Source organism: Pelodiscus sinensis, chromosome 3 (assembly GCF_052426305.1).
Source record: "Pelodiscus sinensis isolate ZL-2025 chromosome 3, ASM5242630v1, whole genome shotgun sequence".
Lineage (NCBI taxonomy): Eukaryota > Metazoa > Chordata > Testudines > Trionychidae > Pelodiscus > Pelodiscus sinensis.
In genome coordinates, this window is record NC_143054.1 from 157,017,518 (window position 1) to 157,043,261 (window position 25,744).

The 25,744-nt window shown below is 41.1% G+C and overlaps 1 protein-coding gene across 1 annotated transcript; it reads left to right on the top strand.

Moving 5' to 3' along the window:
* The first annotated feature begins 50 nt into the window (after window positions 1-50).
* FAM177B (family with sequence similarity 177 member B) lies at window positions 51-15,705 on the top strand. Its single transcript, XM_006115596.5, has 5 exons — window positions 51-3,359; window positions 4,600-4,764; window positions 7,540-7,606; window positions 11,390-11,487; window positions 15,009-15,705. Exons 1-5 carry the CDS (start codon window positions 3,330-3,332, stop codon window positions 15,228-15,230), a joined length of 582 nt encoding a protein of 193 aa, XP_006115658.2. The 5' UTR covers window positions 51-3,329; the 3' UTR covers window positions 15,231-15,705.
* The last annotated feature ends 10,039 nt before the right edge of the window (window positions 15,706-25,744 follow it).

The following is a 25,744-nucleotide window of genomic DNA, read 5'->3' on the forward strand; positions in this document are numbered from 1 at the left end:
AAATGAACATTGAATGCTTTCTAAATTCCACATTTGATTCTCTCCTCCCCCACCCCCCCCCATTTCTGGTGCAGTAATGGTGAAAGAAAAAAGTTGTAAGGCTCTTAACTCTCCATTTAGATTGATGTTTAAGTTCCTGATGAGGCCCTCGGGTTCTTACACAGCACTGATTCCAAAGTGTCTCCCAGAAGCAGACAAGATTCCAGATTGCCTTTTATTAATCATGACACTAATGTCCTACATGATATGTTCAGATCTTTATAGTTGGTACTGAGAAACATTCTAGCTAGGTGCTTTGGAGATGTAATCTCACCCAGGTCTTGGTCTGTGCCCAGATAGTTAGTCAGAACATAACAACAGCCATACTGGATCAGACCAAAGGTCCATCTAGTCCAGTATCTTGTCTTCCAATGCCAGATGCCCTAGAGAGGGAGTGAACGGAAACCGGTAATCATCAAGTGATCCCTCTGCTGTCATCCATTTCTAGCTCCTGCCACACAGAGGCTAGGGACACCATTCCTACCCATTCTGGCTAAAAAGTATTGATAGACCTAACCTCCAAAAAAGAACAAGATAAATTCATGAACCCTGTTAGTCCTGGTTTTCACAACATCCTCTGGCAAGGAGTTCCACAGTTTAACGGTGCACTGCTTGAAGAAAAACTTGCTTTTGTTTGTTTTAAGCCTGTGACCTATTAATTTAATTTGGTTATCCCTAGTTCTTATGTTACGAGAACAAGTACAGATCTTTTCGTTATTCACTTTCTCCTTACCTGTCATGATTTTATAGACCTCTATTATATTCTCTTTCTCTCCCTCTCCCTCCCCTCCGCCCACCCCATTAGTCTCCTCTTTCTAGCCTGGAAAGTCCCAATCTTTTTAATCTCTCTTCATATGGGACCCATTCCAAATCCCTAATCATTTTTGTTGCCCTTTTCTGAACCTTTCCCAATGCCAATATATATTTTTTGAGATGAGGCAACCACATCTGTATGCAATATTCAAGATGTGGGTGTATCATGGATTTATATAGAGGCAATAATATATTCTCTTTCTTATTCTCTATCCCCTTTTTTAATGATTCCTACCATTCTATTTGCTTTTTGACTGCTGCTGCAAATGGAGTGGATGTTTTCAGAGAACTATCCGTAATGACTCCAAGATCTCTCCTTTGAGTGGTTCTTCTTGATGTGGTCATACCTACAGTCTTCTCCCAAGATTATAAAGACCTAGTTCTGTTACTACCCAAATTTTCTTGTCCTGTTTTCCCTTTTCAGCCCTGAGATTGTGGGAGGGAATAGATGGGGATGGGGACAAAGAGCAGATTCATATGTTTTTCACAGAAGATCTGAAGGAAGACTTATTCTTCCCCTTTAGGTTAGAGGAGGATATTTGTGGTGATACCAAACATGGGGACAAAAGGAATCTTAAGGGCTTACCTTCACTACGTGAAGATCACTGCTTCTGTGATCCATTTTCTGAAGTTTGATTTAGCAAGTTTTCTAAGACTCAAATAGAACTCAGAAGATGCTCCTGCTGGTGTCCAATATTCCTTCTGCGAGGAGTAAGGGAAGGCCTACCGCTGTCAGGAAGCCACCAACTATGTATGTATTCTTCATAGCTGGAGTTTCGTATCTTAAACTGAGCTGTCAGGTCTCGTGTAGACCTGGCCTAAGTCTCTGAAGCTAAAGAATTAACATAGATCCTGTATCTGAAGTGGGTTCCAGTCCACAAAAGCATATGCCTTAATACATTTGTTAGTCTTTAAGGTACCATGGGACACTGTTGTTTTTTCTGAAATGACTAATACGGTTACCCCTCTGAAAATAGATCCTGCTAATACTTATTCCTCTCATTTCAATTCTGTCCCTAATGATTTGTATTATGGAAGGTCAGCATTAGGTGTTTTGACATTGAGAGAATAAGATGAGAAACAAAGAACATAGCAAATTTAAGATGATTATCAGCGTATAGGTGCTGTGCAAAGCACCTACCCTTCCATACTCATCTTGACATTATTCATGCTATTTTCCCTTTTTTGGTGTAAGTAGCTCACAATAGCCTCTATGGTATATCCTAACTTCACATAGTCCCTCTCAGTGCCAATCATGCTCTTGATGTCTGCAGATTGCACTGGGCATCTAAGAAGTCCAGGACTGTGATCTTTCCTGTGTATCATCTTCAGAGGCTATGACCTAATATTTGAGGTGATACTCTCACTTGTTGATCTCTAAATTGAGTAAAGTAAGGAAAATAATTAAAAATTAAAGTCAAACACCAACCGCATATTTGGTCTGAAAACTATATGACTGCACATTCTAGAACACAAGCGTATCATTTTTATTCTTTTTGTCCATCTACAACTTGCCTCTCTCTTTTGGCTTTGCTTTTCAAATTTTAATTACAGTAGCAGGGAATGCATTTCCCTTTGAATAAACTGAATATTTTTACTGCATTTGCACTAAATTGAAAAACCTACAGATTTATTCTTAATATACTGAGAAGATACAGAATTTACGATGATGAGGTACTTCACTATTTCTATTGGGCAAGATTATGTCAGTACATACCTAAAGCAGTGAGCAGAATTTGTACTTCCTAACTAGTTGTAGTTGGCCCTAGTTTCACCCATATCTGTAGCACTATGTAGTTTGTTCTGTTGTTCCAATACCAAAGATGCCAGATGAAACAACCTATTAGATTTCCTTTGATGGGATAGTTCTGCTAAAGTTATTTAGCAGTTGCTGATATATAGGTCTAGTTTTCCAAACTGCCAGTAGGTGTCATACCAGTTGCAGGAAATATTTGTGTTTGCATGTGTGTGTTTGGTCCCTTGGCTTTGCTGAGGAAAAGTAAATACTACACCTGTGACTTAGCCTTACTAACGTCTAAGTTCACTTCATAAAGTAAGCAAAAATGAAGGGAAGCAGAATACTGAAAAATGTCTTCAAGAAATATGCTATGCTTTTAAAAACAGCCAGATTGAAGGTTTTTCCATGCTTCCCCGAAGGAGTATCTATTTGCAAACGTATATGTCCTTTCTCACATTCCTTTGGTTACCCCAACCAGCCATCTTAACTTTGCTGATCATGCAAATAAAAAGGGCCTGCCCACAATTCAAACAAAGCCTAGCCCATTCAGATAGTTGTATCCTGGAACTCTGAACATACCTTTCTTGACTTGCTTCCAGAACTGGGCTGCTGCAAATGCTACAGTGTTTTTTCTATACACAAATTACATACGGGATCACTAAGTGTCATGGTTCTAGGTTTTTTTCCCTTACTTGTCTTGGAAACAACTTAATCAGTTTGTACACTACAATTTCTTCAGATGATGGAAGACACCAGAGAGATTCTACAGGTGAATTTGCTTTTGATGTGTTGTTGGCTACAGATTTCACACATTGATATATTTCAGCAAGTATTTTAGTATCCTCTTTCAAGCATAAGGAGAACACGGTCAACTAATATGTATTTTGTCATCGGAATATTGAAGTAATGGTCTTGTTGTCTTGTTACTTATTACTGATTCTAAATTGGTTTACAGGTAATGAGAGAGAACATAGTAGCAGGTAGCATATATAATTACTCTTCTTGTCTGACTTCAAGTAAAGTATTTATTTTGAAGACTCCTATACATTTGGAGAAAAAAATTGAAGAAATTAAAAACAAAAGTATGATATACCATTTGGCTAGGAGCACTATGTAGTTTATGAAATTATTAGCTTAATCGTTTTGCTGTTAAAGGTTACTTGATACCCCTTTGCCTCTTTAACTCTAGATTACATTTTATGTAGCTGTTGTTAGACATGTGAAATTATGAAAGGATAAATGAAAAAGGTGTACGCATTGCCATTTTTTCTATAGTCCTTACCCAGACAAAACCCATATAGGCCCAAGTTAAGTAATTTAATAGGAAAATGCTAATAATTTCGGCAGAAGAGGAAAGAAAAGAAAAAAAATATAAATTATAGAAAAAGGAAGTAATGATTATTCTCCATTGCATCTGTGTTCATTTATATGGAAGCTCTTTGGTGCTGGTGGGGAACCTATCATCCATCATTGTGAAGCTCTTTTTGGTGCTATATAAGTAATATTGCTTTGTTGTTCAGTTACCCAGTAGCGTGCTGTAAATTGTTCATTTAGGCTGTGATCTCTTGCAAGGTGCTGAGTATCATGCATGTCTTCGTGTTGCATGATTTGGCCCTTCTGACACCTTACTTGTTTTGAAGTGGTTTTCATATTCGATTGTAGTAGTACACTCTGAGTCAGTGACAGAAAACATGTACAGACACCTGAAGACCAATGGAACAGCTGTGTGTGACACCAGCAATGGTACCTGCTCTTATAAGAGTTGAAAATGCCATCCTAATGCAGGCCAAGTTTCTGTAGCTCTGGCTATGTCAATCCTGGGACTTTCTTCTTCTCAAAACTGAAATATGTAGGGATATTTATAACTTTTTGAGGATTCAAATAAGATTCTCAAACCCAGTTCTGACCTTCCTTAGCCTAAGAGTTAGAGGTGAGGCTGAATACTATATAGTCCATCGTCCATTAGTGTACTAAGAGGGCACTCCTGGGGAGGGCTTTCTCATGAGCAGGAGGAGGATGGTTTCCAGCATGATGTGATGGAAGATAAAGGCATGGGAAAAACAAAGTCTCCAAGGAGGATTATTTACTTTGCAAATGGTGAAACCATGGAAGAATATAGTACGGAAGAGGAAGACGAGCAGGAGGAGAAGGCGGCACAGCAGCCACTTGACACAGTAAGTCCCTTTATTGACTTTTAGGCAACTCGGGGAGAATGGAAGGGGGAGGAGTGCATGTTAGAGAACACTGCACCCTTCACAGTCACAGTAGCCCGCTCTGTAGATGCTCACATACCTCTTCTTTTCTGTAAATGCTGTGACTTCTCAGTCACAGAACAGATTTGGAAACCATACAAGCTTCTTCAGGTTCTGCTAATGGGCTTTATTCCTGACGTTCATGAGACTGACCCCCTGAGATAGAGTAGTGGTTAAGCAGATCAAAATAGGAGGAAAAAATGGCTCTTACACTATAATTCTACTTAGGGCTAGTTGCATCTTGTGGTGAACAGAAGCATCAAGGAGATAAGACAAAACCTACCCAAAGGAATTCTCATCCCTAAGCAAAAACATGAAGGCATATGTCCCCTGGTTCTTTCTTGCCCATTATTTGATGTTATAGGTGTGTTTCCTCATCTCTAAAATGAGAACAAGACTGAGACCTAGTCTACACTGGAGAATCTGGGGAAAGTTAAGATAGATTAAATACAGATGGGAAATTCAAGCACAGGAAATGCTTTTCTGAACACTGCTTCAGAAGAAGAGGCCTTAGGGCATGTCTACACTGAAACTCTTCAGTCAGCTTATATTAGGTCAGCTTACAGCCTGCTCTAGTTCATGTCCACAGTATCCTCCTTAGTTGGGAGGTACACACACTCACCAGAAGCACTTTCCATGACCAGGCTGAGCAATGTGGGAGCTGAAAGCCAAGGCTCTTGGCTGTGCTCACATCTCCCCACGGGAAGCCTGGCTGGTCCATGGGCTCCCTTCCTGCGCGCCCCCCTACCCCCCCAGTTGTTTGCCTGCTCCCTCTCACCTCCACCGCTTCCCTCCCTCCTTTCCTCCCAGTATGGGAGCAACCACTCAGGCTCTCAGCTCTTGCCCTAGCAGTAGCCCAGCTTAGAGCGGGGATCCTGGGAAGCAGCCCAGCTGAAAGTGGGGAGTTGGGACAGCAGCCTATTTGGAAGCAGGAAGGACTTTCCTGTCAGTTTCACTTCTCCAGCAAAGAATCATGAAGTTAGTGGAACTGGAACAATTTTTGGAGTGAAGGAGCTGAGCTGCACCCCTTTCAATCCCTGCCTACACTCCTGTTTACCCCCTAGAGCTGGGGCTGGCAGCTGGGCAGGACCCTGGGGCTGAGCTGGGCGTGGGGCTGGCATCCATGCACGACCTAGGGCCTGAAGTGGAGCTCCTGGGCAGCAGAGGGCCTGGGTGGTAGGTGTGATATTTTGGCCTTGGAAAGGGTTCAGAAAAGGGCAACTAAAATGATTAGGGGTTTGGAACGGGTCCCATATGAGGAGAGGTTAAAGTGACTGGGACTTTTCAGTTTAGAAAAGAGGAGACTGAGGGCGATATAATAGAGGTCTATAAAATCATGAGTGGTGTGGAGAGGGCCGATAAAGAAAAGTTATTTATTAGTTCCCTAAATAGAAGAACTAGAGGACACCAAATGAAATTAATGGGTAGCAGGTTTAAAACTAATAAAAGAAAATTCCTCTTCACACAGCGTGTAGTCAACCTGTGGAACTCCTTGCCAGAGGAGGCTGTGAAGGCTAGGACTATAATGGAGTTTAAAGAGAAGCTAGATAATTTCATGTAGGTTAGGTCCATAAAAGGCTATTAGCCCGGGGATAAAATGGTGTCCTTGGCCTCTGTTTGTCAGAGGCTGGAGAGGGATGGCAGGAGACAAATCGCTTGATCATTGTCTTTGGTCCACCATCTCTGGGGCACCTGGTGCTGGCCACTGTCGGTAGGCAGGATACTGGGCTAGATGGACCTTTGGTCTGACCCAGTACGGCCGTTCTTATGTTCTTATGTGTGGTGGTGCTGGTGGCCAGTATCCCAGGTGGCAGGGGTGTGGGTCCAGGATGCCCCAAACCTGGGCCAGCTGCAGCCCTCCCTGCACCCTTACTTCCCATGCCTATGCATGAAGTTGATGACAGCCAACAAGCGATGCAAGTAACAGTTTACGTAGACATTGCATTGCTCTAACTGCACCAACATAAGCCATGCATTTCTTGTGGAGGTGGAATTACATTTGTGTAGTAGGGAACTGACTCCAGGGGTTATGTCAGTTGAACTACATTGTTCAGGGGTGTGGATTTTTCACACCTCAGACCAATGTAGTTATGCTGACCTAATTTTTGAATGTAGACCAGGCCTTGGTTAAACTTTGTCTTAATTCATCCTCGTTTATAGAAGCCCAACTGACCTTGCAAGGATTCAGTGAAAATAAGTAATATTTATAAACATTTCTGATATTACACTAAATACTGACATTTACGCAATTGTCTATGTCTATCAAATCCATATATTTAGTATTTTGGCTTGATTGTGTAAATACTTAGATCTGTGAACAACTTTATTCACATAAAGTCCCGTTGTGCTCAAAGTTCCTTAGAGCTTTATGTATTTTGCAGGATTGGATCCTTTGTGTCCTAATGGATATATGTTGCTTATGTTCATTGTACTGATGATTCTTGTTGGCTTGGTATATGAGACTGACATCCCTAGTGTAAATACACAGAAATTTGCTGTAGGTCAGCTGCGACTTGATAGTTTGAGCAGCACCCTGTGTGAAGACTGAAGAAAACAATTAGCTTTCTCCCCTATGTAATGGGAGATTCTTTGCATTCTCCAAATATTCTGCATCAAATTCACCTCTGGTTTAACCCCTGGATGAGTTTAGCTCTGTATGTCTAACATTCAAGTTTTCCTTTTGCTCTTGTTTTGTAGTCCAAGCTCTCGTGGGGGCTATATCTGCGGCTGTGGGCAGTTCGAATTGCAACAACTTCACTTTTTAGTAGGTATATTTTTTGGTGTCAATGGGAGGTTTATTTTAGATGGGTTGAATATAAATACTATTAAGATAATATTTAACTGCCTTAAAAGAACATTAAGTTTCAAGGTCAAGTACTCAAAAGCTAGAAATTAGTGTCTATGCAATTTTACGTTAGTCCCCTTGTACATATGCATTATGATATAATCTTCTCAATTACATAATCAGACATTACTTTTTCCATGAAGACTCTTGCCTCATTCAGTACGCATGAGGGATGGTGCTCACGGAATGGTTAGCTATTCAGTATCGTATTTTATCCTCATTCAGTGTGTGGTCCCATGTGATCTTTAAGCACACCATAAAACCCTAGAATTATTACTTTTCTCTTGAGCATCTCTGTGATGTTGCCATCATAGTACCAGAGAGCTCCACAAACACAATGGAATTATTTTGAAAATACCATTCTATGGTACAGGGATATTCTCTCCCTTTTACACATTGGGAATTGATGCACGTAAATTAGATCCAAAATTGTCAAGTGTGTCAACTGATTTGGTTGCCCTATTTGAGCTGCATAGAGGGTTTTTTGTGAGTACATAGCATATTAGGGCATGTAATGATCAAAGCAAAGTTCCCATTAACTTCTGTTGCAGCTGTGAGCTCAGCATTTCTACAGTTCAAATCCCGTGTGTCAACCTGGAACTCGTCATCTGATGACACACAGGAACTTTGCAATGGAGGCCCAGATAAAATCCTTTGCTCCAGGGTAGCATTCAGCTACTTTAATCATGAGACCAGCCTTTCTGTTCCTGCAGTCCCTGCTTCATTCACTGCACACACACTCCCACACACACAGGTTATCATATGAGTTTGGATATGTAGATCCACAGCACAGTCCTCCGCCACTTAATTTAAGAGAGTAACCAGGGGCAGCAGAATGCTGTTAGCCCTTTCTAGTGGCAGGTCAACATAAAAGAAGAAATTAAAAACAAACTTTGGCCCATGGGTTTTACTGCTATCTGCTACACAGCAAAGGAATACTGAGACCTGGGAATAATGGGTTCAGTTTCCGGGTCTGGAGGAAAGTGTGCTTTAGTGGTTTCTAAACAGTAGTTTTTCCCTTTCTGTTCCTATACTTCACAGTCTCTGCTCCAGTTGCCTTGCCCCACATTTCTTTTCCCTATTTCTCCTGCTCACACCTCTCAAGTCAGGCTGTTTCCTCCTCCTCCTCTGTGTTTTCTGGATACCAGCAAGGGGAGCATTGAGGGTACAGGAGATGCAGTCTCCCTGCTCTGTTACAGTAGGTCCTAGGAGCTGGGCAAAACAGTTGAAGGGAAAGAACTACTCAGCTAGGGACGTCATGTGCACAGCAATCTGGAGATGGTGCATGCACAATCCAGTCAGCACACAGGAGCTGTGAAGGATCATAGAATCATAGAATACTAGGACTGGAAGGGACCTCAAGAGGTCATCGAGTCTAGTCGCCTGCCCCCATGGCAGGACCAAATACTGTCTAGACCATCCCTGATGGACATTTATCTAACCTACTCTTAAATATCTCCAGAAATGGGGATTCCACAACCTCCCTGGGCAATTTAGTCCAGTGTTTAACCACCCTGACAGTTAGGAACCCAATTCTTTCAGCCTTCCTTCATAGGTCATGTTCTCTAGACCTTTAATCATTCTTGTTGCTCTTCTTTGGACCCTCTCCAATTTCTTCAGATCTTTCTTGAAATGCGGTGCCCAGAACTGGACACAATACTGAGGATGGTGCATCTCAGCGCAGATGAAATCTGAGCACTTGGCTTCCAGCTTTTAACAAATCTATAGTGAGCACATGCTAAGAGAATTTTTAAGGGATGTTGTGAAGACCAAAACTATAACTGGATTAAAAAGAAAATAGGTTAATGGAAAATAGTTTAATTCATCCATGAGTTTTAGTCAAGATGACCAAAGATACAGCACCATGCTCCGGGAGTCCCTAGGCCTTTGACTGTTGGATGGTAAGACTGGATGGACAGCTCACTTGATGAATGCCTTGTTCTATTCATTCCCTTTGAAGCCACTGTTGGAAGATGTATTTCAACCATGAGTCTGACTCAGTATGGCCATTCTTCCTCCTTACACTATGGCTTACAACAGTGTTTCTTAAACAATGTTCCGCGGAACACTGGTGTTCTTTGAACAACTCGGAGGTGTGTCGCAACCTCCTCTTTGTTTTTGTTACTTCTTTGGGGTTTTTCTTTTGTGACCATTTTTTTTTTTTTTTTGAAGAAAATTGTCATAGGTGTTCCTAGGGTTTTTTCCATTTAAGGACGTTTTTCTGCTTTTTTTGGCAGCTGACGGAAGCCTGCTTGGGACATGCGGCAATTAAAGAGGCTGTGACTGCATTTTGGCCCGACCTCCCGAGGTCTCCCTCAAAAAATTTTCCTGAGTGCTTTTTTTTTTTTTTTTTTTTTTTAAGACACCATCTGGCAACCATAGGTGTTCTGCATTTAAAAAAAAAATTGTTTGGTGTTCTGTGGTCTCAAAAAGTTTAAGAAACACTGGTTTACAACTTGACCAAATCTCAGTGCATTTTCATAGGAATGGCAAAAAGTACATCTCTGACACCAGAGCAAAACCCTGCCAAATCTCTAGTCTCGGCTCTAAATCATGAAGATGCTAGAGCTTCTTGATGTAACGATTTTTTTTAATGTGGGCTACATGTATTTTTCCCTACCTCATTCATGGAAATAACAAGAATTTTAGTTGAAACTTCTGCAAAAATTTTAATTTGGGAGAGACACCACGCATGGAAAAATTCAGCCATGGAGGCTTAAATCTAGCAAAGTTATAAGCAACTGATAACAGGATTGTTAGTGTCAGGAAACCTTACTATAATCATCACTATCTGTGCCACCTATCATAAATGGCATTAATTTGTAGGCAGGGGTAAAATTATTCATGAACAAAATCTACCTCAACTTTTGAAAAAAACGGAATAGTGTTTCTGATCAGAATGATATAACTAATTGAAAATCAGGGCACAAATAAGAGTAGAACTACTGAAGCAGATTAGAAATTAGAAGAGGGACAAGAAACTGAGGCCACAAGGAAAAGAAAATGGGACAAATTGAAGACAGGTTAACAAGCATAGTACTGCAGGAAGATGGATTAGGACAATCTAGCTCTGCTAACAGATTATTGCATGCAGTTTTGATCATTCTACTGCAGGCAAATCAGTGTAAAATCTGAAAAAGTAGCATCTGAAAGCAGTCACAATGATTTTCTTTCCCCCTTCAAAAATCAACAGAAGAGATACCAAGTCCATCACTTCTCCCTGATACAAAGTAAGGGAGCCTTTCCTAAGCTGAAAGAAGATCCTGAAAAGAAAGGAGACTAGTAGGCCTATGACCTAGTTACTCTTTGAGAGTGAATTGGCATGTAAAACAACCCAGGATGAATTTGTTTACACAGAGTATAGTTGAAACATAGTATGGAATAAACTGCCTAAAACTGCAGCTGGTGTAAGTGACATACCTCATTTCCAGTCATGCTGGCCAGCTCATTGGAAAAGGATTGAAATGGGTAGCCATTAAGTAGTTTTCTGGAGTGAGGATTAGACTTACCAAAAGTTGACTTCTATTTCCAGAGCTGATGAAGGCAGTCCTTGTATTATATCTCCCCTTTGTCCTTTTGTTCATACAGACATCAGCATGTAAAACTGTTTTCTCCTATCACATAATGTGTCTCACTATACAAGTTCCTTAATTATGTAAGGGATAGAATTGCTGTTATTTTTAATTTTCTCTGTCTTTTCAGCTTGCGAATTCCTTGGTGGGAAGCTTGCCACTTTCTTGGGACTCAATGAACCCAAATATCAATATGCAATAGATGAATACTACAGGACACAGACCAAGGTAAATTAAATACAAGAGGAGAAAAAAAATATGGCACTTAATTTTTATCATGTTTTATTATTAAGAACCAATAGTCTTTCCAAAGAAGACCCAAAGCAAAGAATTTTACTCCCAAAGAATTTATAATCTAAACAAATCTCTGTGTGTATGTGCATGCACCTCTCTGTGTCTGTGTGTCTGTGTGTCTGTGTGTGTGTGTGTGTGTGTCTATATATATATATATATATATATAGACACACACACACACACACACATATAAAAAATATAAATAAATAAAACTTAACTTAAAATCTGAGTGGATCACATCCTGGAAGCTTCACTAAGGTCACTAGCTCTGCATAAGTCCTGTGAAAAGCTTTGAGATGTGTTGGCATCAGACTGCACTATATACGCTGAAGTGATTGTCATTAGACTTACAGACTGCAGGATTTTGATTTTAAATATATTGTGGATTAGTTCTCTCCCAATGTGACTTTTGGAGTCTTACTCCCGAAGTTGATGAGGTTGAGCTGCATTGGAAAGACAACCTGAGTATGTTTCCTGATATCAGGAAAGTTTGATCATTCATTCCAACATCGCTCCATGTTAGCAGATTTAGAGACCACTGTTGGGATGGGTGTTGGAGAAAAATATTTGCCCCACCTGTCTGGAATGTCAAGGTGGTATATTGGCAATACAGAAGAAGAAGTTTGAATGATGGTCCTAGAATTGAGAAATAAATGAAAACTCCACGAGGAGTCAGCATAACCATGAAGAAACCTTGGGGTATGAACAATACAACATCTTTAAAACTTTATATTTTTAGTATTTTTTCTGTCTTTAACTGTTTGCAAGGCACTAGAGGTCTACTCCACTGAAATGTCTCTCTTAGCTTTGCTGGCTTGTGGTGCAGAAAACTGTTCCAACTGAATAATGTAATATAATTCCAATTGTCCTCTTACTCATTCCTTCTAAAACTTGGAACAAAATGATCTGCCCTGCCCTGTTATGTTGAGAAACTGGTTACTGATCACCATGATAAATGGTGGTTTTGTTGTAGGTTAAGTTGATCAAAGGCATATCTATTTCTTGAGGAAACTGCTGTGCCCAAACGAGCATACAGATAGAGAATTTTATATTTAGCTAGAGACACAGGAATCTGAGTTCTAGTAACAAAGTTGTACAAAAAACAGCCTTTTGAATTATGGTGGAAGTGAATATATAATGACACCACACTATTGTCAGTCAATGTTACATTGTTGAAGGCTGCTTGCAAACGGAGCCTTCAAATGACAAAATTCTGATCTGGGTCTGGATTTTGAATCCATCCCAAATTTCAGAAATTTCCTTATAAAGAATTTGAAGTTCGGTCCTTTTAGTGACAAGAACAGTCAAAAAAAATTTTTTTTTTAATTCTAAGCCCACCACAGTTCTCTCAGTCCCCAAAATCTAAAATACCTCTTTGGGATCAGATTTGCTCTTTTAAAAGATGGTCCCCTCAACTGATCTATGGATTGTGTATTAATTTGATGACTCAAGAATTCCCCATTAGTATCCCAAGGGTTGATAGATCCTTGTCCCGAGATCAAGGCCAGTAGTATAAGATTTGCTCTTCAGTTGTGAACTGTGATGTACACGGTTACAACACTTACACTTATGAAAAACCTTCTGTATTCATGACAGTTTTCTATAATACAGTTAGCAAAGTCACAAACATTCCAACCTAGTGAGAGAGATACAGAATGTGCATCTTAACTTCCATATACTCACACCATCCCTTGCAGAACAACATGAAATATTAGTCATCTGCCTCGCCATCATCTCCTTCCTCATCACCATTGCCAGTGGCCATCATCCTGGCACTACCTAAGAGATACATCTCTCCCCACCTCACCACACAGGCTGACACACAGCTCTTATGATTTGTTACGTTGACCCCACTATGCCTAACATGTATTCAGTCAGGATTTCTTTCCTTTTCCTTACTTGTATTTCCTCACCCTACTGATGTTGAACTGCTCTTGTTCCACAGGATAGTAGGCCTTTAACTTCCAGTTTACTATACACTATACCAGTGTTTTCCAATTTTATTTGGTCATGGAACCCTTTTAAATTTGAAAGAATTTTGCGGAACCCCTAATAACAGTCTTATATATGGAGCTGAAAAAGTAGACCACAAATAAGTAAGGATAATAATAAACACATGCTAAACAAGATCATGAGATCAACATTTAGTTTAATGGCATGTATTTAAAAACAAAAATAACATTAATAAATATTAATTACTATTTTTTAATCATAAAATGTTTTTGTAATGGAGTTTTCTCACGGAACCCTTATTTTCACTTTGTGGAACCCTGGGGTTCCACGGAACACCATTTGGGAAACACTGCACTATACTATTGAATGGTATACTATATCAATTACCATGGCACTCTGATGATCAGACATTAGGAATGTTTCTAATTTAAAATATCCCAAGTCAGTATGAGCTAGAATCTTGTGGTTAGCAGTTTAGTCATTACAGCATTCTCTTGTGGTCTAGGATTACTCCTGGTTAACTATATAAGGCCTTGGGACCTTATTTCTTGCTTAGGTAAGCTATTGTCTTACAGGCCTTGAGGCCCATAAGCTCATTGGGTTACCACCTTAACTTATGCCCATGCCTTACTGGTGAATACCTATTCCTATAGCCTACAGACCTACTTTATGTAAAAATGGCATTTTGTGTTTTCAGTTTGTAGATCAATTATTTCTGTATTTAATATGTCTTTTACAGATGTTTAAAAAATATAAAAATCTCATCTCTAGATCTGCAAATTCCACCTGTAATCTTCCAATCAAGTTGGTTCTTTCTGGCTCTTCACTAGCCAAACACTCTGCTTTCCATCTGTGCAACCCCATTTATCCTCAAATTTAAGCTTTCTGGTACATCTCTGCATATGTATTTAATTTAGTTCTCATTAGTGGGATTGATAAGGGAAACTGAGAGCATAATTTGAGGACAGTAGAGTAGAGGAGGCTTTGCAACTGGAACACTAATTCTGATTCATAAGGATGCCCCTCCCAAAAAAAAAATCCAACTTGCATTCCCACAGCTGCACATTCTGCAAAACTGGCACACCTAAAAAAAATAGTAAAAGTTAGGGGGGGAGGGGTTTCCATGAAAACAAATAGATCTCTTTCTGAATAACCCTGAGAGCTGCTGAGTAAGATGGTGGTGATTTTACACAATTGCTTTTCAGAATATATTTTAAATATTTTATGCTTTGTAGCATTTTAAATTCCAGAACACAACACTACTCCAGAAACTTAAAACAAGTTTCAGGCTATAGTTCTGGCCTTTGACAGGGTTCCTGTTGCTTCTGTGTATAATGGTTACAGCCAGTCAGACAATAACCTAACCTTACTTAATCGAGTTACTTTGCCCAAGGTAACAGAGAACTCACATTGCTATCACTATCAGCGTCTCCGAGTCCTTATAGAAGATACCAGATAGGTTTGGTTTAGTCCAATGAATTTTTTTATTGTCTTTGTTCCAGGAAAATGATGATGAGGAGGAGGAGGAGGAGGAGATCTCTGAGACAAAGGAGGCAGACTCTCTGAGTGAAAAACACCGTCTAGAAACACAGAATGTTGAATATGGATCTATTAGACTCAAGAATGCTATGGAGTTTTCTCAAATAAGCAGTTTTGCAAACATTAATGAGGTTTCAAAACATGACCTACAACGTCCAAATTGTATTTCAGCTATTAAGAAATGATAGCAACATTGTTAGTGTGGTCTCTTTTAATACTGAAATAATTATATAATAGGACACGAATACATCATTAGCATTTTCTGGGCCTAACACATTACGTTCCTTTGTCCAAAAGTGTCATTCAAATGTCTAATAGCCAGCTAGATGGAGCTAAAACAGCTCTATGAAGGAAAAAGGCAGACAGGAGATGATAAAAATTTAATTCTGCCTTCTTTAACATCTGACATTTAACTATTTAAGCGAAGTAGGTTAATGGAGCATCTGCCACCCATTTCCTATGTTTCTAAGCATTGAACTGGAGCCTTTACATTTTGTTATGCGACTCATAGACTTGACCTTAGTTACTTTTGAAAATGGAAAACATCTATCTGACTGGGACTAAGCAATGGAATTTTATATGCTAGGGTACGTAAAGCAGCCATCTGAATCATAGTCTATTCTTGGTAGCTACGGATATTTCCTAATAAACTATTTTTTATAAGCATGATGTAAATCTTGCCCTTTTGTTTAGGCGAATGAACACTAGGGAAACTACTAGTCACTGAATGGATTCCTGTTTTGTTTCTGTATGTCTGAAGATTCTAATATTATCCAGCATTCAGAAAAAGGTAGATCTGTTCTAGGGAGTGCCTAACGTAGGAAATGTGGCGCTTATATTTGGCAGATTTTTTTTCTGTAATCTGTGATGACATATTGACCTTTTTTCAAAGATACTGTTCTCTATACTTCTGGATCATATCCACACATCAAATAGTAACAAGAACATTTGCAATGCAGGGATGGAGTAGTCTGCAAAGTAAGAGAGTTTATTTGAATGTAGCTGAGACTTACTGACTTTTAAACTATTCTTTTCCCTGAAAAGAGTGAAAGGTCAATTCAGATTTTTTTAAGGGCTGACTGGATGGAACAAACAATTAACTGAGTCACTGGCCTAGGTCAGCTGAAACTTCAAATTAACTCTTGTGTGGTAGATGTTCCCCATGAAAATATAGATGTGGAAGAGGGAATTAATCAACATTCCTTTCCTGTTTCTAAGTCTCTGTGCACAAGTTAAAACAGTAACTAAAAACGTGTAGAAGGGTGGGGGAAGTAAAGCTAACTGCAGTAACTGAAAGCAAGCCATGGTTAAGTCACAAAAGGAAAACAAAGTGGATATGCCTGTTGTACTATGATTTTCAGTGCACCTTACCCTTCCAGAACAAACAGAGGGTTGTGTGAGAATGGTTTACATTTTCCAGTCCTTTGTTACAGCTTGTTGACTATGCTTCTTCTTCAGTGTTCATGTATCTCCTCTCCAGCTCAGGCCTTGCCCCTCATCTCCTGCCATTTAAAGTTGCCACAGTTAAGGGGAAAAAAAAAAGCTCATCTAACGTTAACTCCTAATGAATTTATACCCCCAATGCCCTTCTTGGAGCACCTCATTTAAACTGACTGAAGAAACTGTCCTAGTACCAGTCATGGGTCTTGTATTTTTAATTTTCACAGTTATAAAGTTGATAAAAGAATGGGTCCTTTTATGTAAAAACAAAATTTGTTACCGCAGCTTATACAATTTCATTTTTATGGTATCTTGTCATGGTCTTATGTTGGTGGATGTCTTCTTAGTAGCTATAGTTAATGTCTGTGTGGAGACAAGAGCCTGAATTAGCTATGAAGACCTCCCTGCATTCTAAGGTAGCTCCCAATTGGATCAGAATTCCAGGGGAGGGGCCAATCTCTAATTTCACACTGTGAATTGGGTACCATTTGCCAAGATAAACTCATGTATAATGACATGATTATAGCTCTTCTTCCCTCTGTCCTGTGAAACCCAAGCTCCAATGACAAGTCCACAGGAAGGGATGGGGTCTCATTCTCACCAGAAACGAATGAAGGATGGGAATAGCAGAACTCAAAATGATTTTGGCTCTGCTTTGTCTGTGTGTGGCAAACTGGAGAAGTAGTAGATTGAACAGGAAGTTTCAGCAGGAATATTGAACTCTTTTGCATAAAGCAGCTTCTTTCCCACATCATACAGCACTTAAACAGCAGCTAAGTGTTCTATGAGTACTGGGGAGCTTCCTTTGTTTCTCCTTGGAGACTTGCAAGGAAGCAGAAAGGAAAGTATGCTGTGCCTGTGATTGGATTGGGCTCCTTTGAGTTGGGGCTCAGCTGCTCTTACAGTTGTGGAAGAAAACATTGTCCTCACTCTGCGTTTGTAAGCAACAAGTAGCCAGAGCCAGTTTTATTACGAGCTGCAGCAAAAACTGATTCGGACGGGGGGGGAGCCCCCCGAGGCAGATCTTCATATACAAGCAATTATGAAGCATTTTATATACTGTCCATTAAATATAATAACAATTAGCCTCCTTCCCATTACAAACACCAATGGCTAACAGTTATTTTAGTTCCACCCAGATGCTCCTTATCTCAAGGTCCCTGCCAGAGTCAGCATTCTATCCTTATCTTCGTATGGAGGTGAAGGCAGCATCTTATAACAGCTCTCACATTGTCAGGAGTCAGAATTAGTCTTTCTCTTGCTCTCCTGTTAACAAGACTAAGATGGCCGCACACACATTCCCTTATTCCCTTTTTCCTGCTTCCTCACTCCTCCCTTTTGTGCTATTAGCACAACTAACTTTCTAAACCTCTATTTCCATTAGGCATTGCATTTTTATTTCCAAATTTTAATGGCAATACATATTTAGGCAATACATAAAAGCTATTTCTATTACATCTTTTTCTATTACATCTTTCAATAAAATATTTCTAAAATAAGCAAAAGCAATATAATCATTAATATCCCCACTGTAATTCTATGATGGGGTTGTTCTATAATTTTAGTAACATAACACAACATATCATAATTAGTACACAAAAGAATGTGCTATGGATTAAATAGAAAGCATGCTTCCCAAGCTGATAAATATTTTTGGGGTACATGAATTTAACCTTGTAATTCAGAGATTTTCTGGACCTCTGGTAAGAGTGAAAGCAGATTTTGTAATTGATCAGGTACTAAGGTAATCCAATTAAAGGGTATTTGGAACTTAAGGATTAATTGCATCTAAAAACCAGTTAAGGAGGGCAGTACATGCTGATGGTGCCCGTCCGTAAGCACAGAGTCCAGATCAAAGGGAGAAACTCAAACCACTCCCACAAGTTTCTCCTTGACAATATACAATACTTCACTTCTTTCACCAAGGTCAGTTCTTAATGTCCTTTTGTGGTCAGAAATCTCTGGGTTTTGGCTGTCAGTGGAGCAGACATTTCTTCTTTCCTGAAAGTTGTGGTTCAGCATTATCCAGGGGAGAGGTTACCAGCATGTCACCCTGTAATATTTTGGTTCTTCTGGCAGTTACTGAATGTATGGTAATGCTGTCGGTGGACAAGGGAGAGGTTACTAGCACTTCACCTTGTACTTGTCTCTTATTGTCCTGCAAGAGGAAAAGCAGTACCAGTAGGAGAGAGAGGCTTATCAGCAGCCTGGGTAGGATCATTTCGAGATGGAGGGGTCTTTTTTGCAGTGAGAAGCATGAGTCCAGACAGGTAGTTAGCAAAACTTGGTAAGGATCTTTCCAGTGTAAGGCTACAGCAGTCTTTCGCTGATGGACATAAGAGTCTCTATTCTATGAGCTAAAAGCCAGCTGCCTCCTTTGGATCCAAGCTTATTTTCTAGGAGTAAAACAGACAGTAAAAACAATCCCGCGTGGGTGTTTGGTACCAGCCTTATCAAAGTGAGGCCCTTTTGGAATGTGTTTGCCAGGACGACTAGGGTCAAATTGTCTGTTTTGTCTGTGTGAAGGAATCTGTGTATTCTTGGACCTCAAATTTAGGATTTGAGTTGAAAATTCTTAGCAAGATACCATGGACTGCCTCAGTTTACTCCTATAGTTCCTTTCTCTTGATTTTAGGCTTCTCTTTAATCCACCAGGTTAAATACAATTGTTTCAGGGTTTTTAATTTACTTTGAAAGTGCTAGTACTGCACCAACAGTATTATAAATGTTAAAATCAAAACTCCCCACATAATTTGGCAAACACTATTCAAATCCATCTCCAAGATATTTCTTCGCCTTACTGACGCTGCCCATGATTATAGATTTGACCTCTACTGCCAGGTTGAGTGCCTCAGAGGGGTTGTTTTGGCATGGTCTACAGTGTTCCCTCTCTTTTTGTACCTCAGGGTACGTCTAGACTACATGCCTCTGGCGACAGACACATGTAGATTAGACTACCCGGCATAGGAAAATGAAGCGGCGATTTAAATAATCGCTGCTTCATTTAAATTTACATGGCTGCCGTGCTGAGCCGATCAGCTGTTTGACGGCTCAGCATGGTAGTCTGGACGTTCCGCGGTCGACATCAAAGGTATTTGTCGACCTCCCAGGTATGAGGCATTTGTCTCATACCTGGGAGGTCGACAAATGCCTTTGATGTCGACCGCGGAATGTCCAGACTACCGCGCTGAGCTGACAAACAGTTGATCGGCTCAGCGTGGCAGCCATTTAAATAATCGCCGCTTCATTTAAATTTACATCGCCGCTTCATTTTCCTATGCCGGGCAGTCTAATCTACATGCGTCTCGCCAGAGGCATATAGTCTAGACGTACCCTCAGATGGCCAATCCTGATATGCCTTTGGGCGTCAGCCACCAACTCCTTGATCTCTGCCTGCAGGGCCAGCAGACCCTCCTCTAGGTACTTACTTCCTTCATGCCACTCAGGATCCCATGTTAAGTTACCTGTCATTGCCGAAGTGCGGTAGAGCCGCGTCCTGTCAAAGGTCAGGATTGCCTTGCGAGGGACTGTTATGCACACGGATAGATATGGCGAGGGGCAGGCCCTTCCATTTAGTTCAATGGAGTAGTCTGTCTGGGTAGTCAAACACTAGTAGGTACAATTTATTTGGACCAGCTCAATGTTCATTTGTTTCTCTGTGACAACCACATCAAACCTAGGCAGATTCGTCATGATGTTATCTGGGCAGTTACATAAAATTTCCTTATCAAAGTGGGTGCAACAGTCCCTGGATACAAGGAGGCTCCCATGCCTTCAGAATAAGCAATGCCCTTGACTCTATCTATATGCCCCTGCTTTGGTACAGGCAGGGAGGTTACCATTCGGCTCACTGAGTGAGGAATCCCCAGAAGGGCCAAAAGCAAACGGTTATCCTATGGCCTGTCCAGGTGGGCCTTTGGGTCCTCATGGATTCTCAACTTCTGCACTCCCATGGATAGGTACGGGGGAGATGGGGACTCACCACCATAAGGGCTGAGTGGTCAAAGCTTTCCCTATCCTCCAACATTGCTCTTCTAATGCCTTTAATTTAGTCCTGTCAATTAGCAATCCAAAGTACTACTTCCTTGTATGCACAGCACTGTATCCTGTGTAAAGCAAACACATGGAACAGTATTTAACAGTGATGTAAACAGTGACTTTATCTTTAAGCTTCCTTTGCTGTGCTAAACAAGTTTGAGTTAAACATCTATTTAGTGCCAAAGGCACCATTTCTGTCACTGTTGAGTTTGATCTGAAGACTCACGAGGACTGCATCTAATTATGTCAATTGTACTCTAGGCTGAGTTATGGGGAACTTTCTGAACAAGCATCAAGCCATTCAAGGGCTGGCTTGTTACTCTGTGAGCTCTAGGCTAGACTTGACTTACTTTTTTAAGAAGTTTAATTTTTCTCCCTTATCTCAGTCACTGAATATAACATCATGTAAAGAAGGCTACTGTTCAGCACTACTCCAATGAATAATTCAGTGAGGAATCAGCACTCTAGCTTGCCATCAGTTGTAATTTCCCATGGCAAGGCAGACAGATCATCCTGTGCAGTGACCTTAGAGCAGGGCAAACTGGGCCCATGTCCAGAGTGCCGCAGCTAGAAAGTGAGGGGCAACTGAGCATGAACGTTGCTGGGCAAAGGAGGCAAAAGGTATTGGGTAGGGGGGGCAATGATGTGGGGAATCCTGGAAGTGGAGGGCTTGGTTTGGGCCCCAGGTGCAAGGAAACAGGGCTATGTCTACACTGGTGCGATCTTGCGCCAGAAGTATGCAAATGAGGCTAAGTGTGGAATATCGCCGAGCCTCATTTGCATATCTAGTGAGCCGCCATTTTTGCGGAAGAGTCTCTTGCGCCAGAAAGAGCTGTCTACACTGTCCTTTCTTGTGCAAGAAAAACCCTCTTGCGCAATGCCATTACACGTAACGGCATTGTGCAAGAGGGTTTTCCTTGCACAAGAAGGGGCAGTGTAGACAGCTCTTTCTGGCGCAAGAGCCTCTTCTGCAAAAATGGCGGCTCACTAGATATGCAAATGAGGCTCGGCGATATTCCACACTTAGCCTCATTTGCATACTTCTGCCGCAAGATCGCGCCAGTGTAGACATAGCCCAGGGGTTAGGATGAAGGGGGCACAATGCAGGGGTTAGTAGTAAAGGAGACACAGGATGGGGGTGAAGGAGTGGAGGATTCCACGAGTGCCAGGGAAATGGTTGGTGGTATGCCCACGGGGACCAGGGGCACCAAAACATAAGTTTGCCCAGGATGCCATTTTCCCTAAGGCCGGCCCTATATACAGCTTATACTGTTTGTCACCGTTCCCAGGAAGACTGCATCACTGATCTCTGGTCTTGTCAAGTGCATCTCCTCCATGTTCTTATGCTGCCAGCTGTCACCTGGCTTTGAGTGGAATCATGCAGTTCTCCCACTCACTGCCAGACTGGGCCTTGGTTGTAGTTCCTAGGTCCAGAGCTCAGCAGGTCTGACTTAGGCTCAGACTCTGCAATTCTGTTCTCTCCACAAGCAATGACAACAAGCAGTGACCTGATAGCCTCTCTAAAGTAAAGCATTATTTATTTTGAACATAAGCATTTTAGAAAAAATTGGTCTTAAAACAGCAATACTGGATGCATTTCTGGCTTTTCCCTAAATCTTAACATTCCCTGGATCTGGGGGCAGGTCTTCACTATGGGCAAGATCAACAGAGCAGCAATGGATCCAGTAGGGGATCAATTTATCACCTTGCAGATAGAAGTAATAAAGCAACCACCAATCACTCTCCTGATAATGCCAATACTCCACCTCAACAAGTAGCACAAAGGGAGGTGACAGGAATGCATATCCAGCTGAAATGCTGCAATGAAGACAGTGCAGTAAATAGATCTAAGTATGACAACTTCAGATAAGTTATTCATGTAGCTGAAGTTTTGTAACTTAGATCCATCTCCAATGGTGATGTAGACCAGCCATGGGAAGTAATGCTTATTTAGGCTTCTTCTGCAGCATCTTTCGCCTCTCTACCTGTCTTTCTAAATAATTGCTGACATGTCCTTCCTTCCTGTGAGGAGCACTTTTTATTGTTTATTGTTTATTTGATTTCCAAACTCCTACCTTTGGCCAAAAAAACCTCCTTATAACTTGATTGAGACAGCATCCTTGAATGTGATAGCTTTCCCACAGCATTCAAAGAATGTGCTGGTGTGTTCTTATCAACATTGTATTGACTTTTTCTTTGCTTTCCCCACAGCTCCCTATTAAGTTAGAGCCATACAGGTAATTCTAGTAACCTATCCTAGTTGTACGAGAATTTTATCTCACTGACTGTCATTTACAGTATCCAAACCTTTATTGCATATCCATGGTAATAAATTAAAACATATCAATTTCATGTCCATCAAACTGCCTTGTTTAATCAGATAGCGCCTCTGTAAGAGTATATCTACACATCAAAGTTAATTTGAAATAACAGCCGTTATTTCGAATTAACTTTAATAGTGTCTACACAGGCAAATCCCTATTTTGAATTAAATTTGAAATAGCAGGGTGCTTAATTTGAATTTGGTAAACCTCATTCTATGAAGACTAATACCAAACTTGAATTAGCTAATTAGAAATAAGTGCTGTGTAGACATTTATTTCGAAATAGGGACCTCCAGCCCTCCCAGGGTGCCCTGGTGGCCACTCCAGCCTCAAGCAAGAACACTTCTCTCCCTCCCCGGCCCGCCCCGGAGCCTTTAAAGGGGTTGACTATGGCCACAGTGCCAGCTCCAAGCCTGCCGGCCCAGAGCCCCTGACCCAGTGGCCCCAAAACATGAGCCAGCAAGCCACAGTCTGCAAGCTCCCAGGAGCCTGCCAGGGCCTGGAGAAGGCGGGCACCTTCCTGGTCCAGGGCGGAATCAGGGTGGACTTTACTCAGGATTGTGGGGGGATGCCCCCAACGTCCATGATCTCTGTACTAGATGGAGGAACACGGCTGACTATGGCACGATAGATGCCAGCCTGGCCACATGTGATCCCAGGAGCAGGTCTGAATGAAAATCAAGGTGGTCCAACGAGACCCTCCCAACCTGAGCGCTGAGCTTCCCCTCCCCCATCTTTCCCTTGCTTCCCCCTTCTAGCTCCCTCTTCCCAGGTTTCCCCCTCACCTCTCCCACTTTCTCTCCTCCCCTCTCCCACCTCCTTTCCCCAGTCTCACCAGAATTTCATCCCCTCCCCCAGTTTTGTGAAATAAACAGAGTTTGTGTTTATGAAAATACATGTATTTTATTTGACATTAGGAAGGGGAGTTAGGGAGGGGTAAGTGGAAGGACATGAGGGAGGAATGAGGCACAAGCCCCCAGTGGCAGACCAGGGAGGCTCTGAGTGCTCCTCCGGGTGGACACTCCCCCACAGAGCTTCCTGGATACTGACAGCCCCCCGATGGACGTTCCAGATGGCAGCCTGCAGCAGGTGCAGCCAGGCTGAAGTCAATGCTTCCACGAGACGCACCAGAGTGCCCAGGGGCAGCTCTATCTCCATGTTGCAGAGTGCTATGGGTGTCTCAAGTGAAGGCAACCAAAGCACTCTGAGACACAAATGTTTTGTTGTCCTGCAGCGAGGCAAGCAAGCAAGCAAGCAGGGACACCTGAGAACGGGCTGGCCGGGGGTGGGGGGGTGGGTGTGTGGGTGTGTCCGTCCCTTTAAGCACAAGCCTCAGATAGCCTCAGGCAACAGTCACACACAGACACTCCTGACCTGATGCCGGTCTGACCTGGTTCTGGCTGGCCTTAAATCCGAGTCTGTGTCCAATCAGTGTGGATGCAGTATTTCGAATTAGCAAAATGCTAATTTGAACTGCATTTTGTGTGTAGACGCGTTAATTTGAATTATCTTAATTCAAATTAACTATTTTGAATTAAGATAACTCGAATTAATGCTGTAGTGTAGACATACCCTCAGTGCTTGTAGACCACGTAGCTATGAAAAAAGGGACTGCTGAGTTCACTACAGCACATAGCTGTCTCCTAAACCTGTAAGAAGTTAAAAAGACCAGCAATGAGATTAACTTAGTTTCATAACTTTAGGAGTAACAGGTCAACTAGAGCTAGAGGGATAAGAAGAGCACTGTTATCAAGATCTGGCCAAAGCAGATTTTTGTTGCCAATCTACCACCATATTAAAATAACATCTACTATAGTGAACATCACTTCTCTGATCAAATGTCTAGTGAAGGCTGTAACACAACTCTGTAATAAGTCCATAAACACTGTGACAAACCCAGCATTAAATATATTGAAATCCTATTTACTGTAACTTTAATAAAGTGCTAAATAAACACACAAGCCCAGATTGCTACAAGCTGGCAGGATGTAGACATACGGATAAATGAGCTTTGATGGTAACTTCAATGCATGCTAATTTCTGGCTTTAAAGAAAGTGTAATAAACACAGCTGCCAGAAGTGCGATCTGAAATTAGGTACTAATTAAATTAAATTTCCACTGGAATGAAAGTCGCTGTGCACCTTTTAGTTTTAGCAGCTATTGGTGAAATCAATTTTAGTTTATGTTTATTTCTCATAATTAAAAAGTTTTTTGCATTGAGATGATCTAATTGTGCACAAAGCTACTGATGGAAGCAAACGTTCCTTTAACATTTTTACTCCCAATCTATCTTCATTTATTTATTACATTCATGTTTTGCATCTTAATTGAAGTTATAAACTCGTCAGCACAGGCACTCTGGGAAAGTCATGTCAAATGCCTGGTTTGCAGGCTACATGTGGCTCCTATAACATTTGGACTTTAAGATTTAATTAAAACAAAAAGGAAATTACTAGGTAGTATGGGCTGAAAGAACACTTTCTAAATAATAGCCCAAAGGTAAATAAAGTACTGTCTTCCTGAGTTTGCAGCTATCTTGAAACAATGAAACTGGGAGGTCTGAACGTCTTCAAGTTCTCCCCTCAAGTATTCTCAATAAAGTGGTAATGCTAAGGTCCAACAAGGATGCTTTTTATGTAAGCACGAACCATTTCATTGCTGGTCATTTACTGGATGGAATAGGACTGGGAATGAGGATAGGAGCTGGGAGGGCTGGTCTACACTGTAGGGAAAAGTTGATCTAAGCTATGCAATTTGAGTTATGTTAGTAGCATAATTCAAGTTGACATAGCTTAGATCTACTTACTGTGGGGTCCACACTGTGCTGGGTCAGCTGGAGAAACTCACATAGTCTCCACTTACTCATCTCATTCCAGTGCCATACTAGAGTTGACAT

Coding starts and splice junctions, on each gene's coding strand:
- FAM177B (XM_006115596.5), top strand. CDS start 3,330: ATGATGGAAGACACCAGAGAGATTCTACAG. Junction 7,607..11,389: donor TGCAACAACTTCACTTTTTA/GTAGGTATATTT, acceptor CTGTCTTTTCAG/CTTGCGAATTCCTTGGTGGG. Junction 11,488..15,008: donor ACTACAGGACACAGACCAAG/GTAAATTAAATA, acceptor TCTTTGTTCCAG/GAAAATGATGATGAGGAGGA.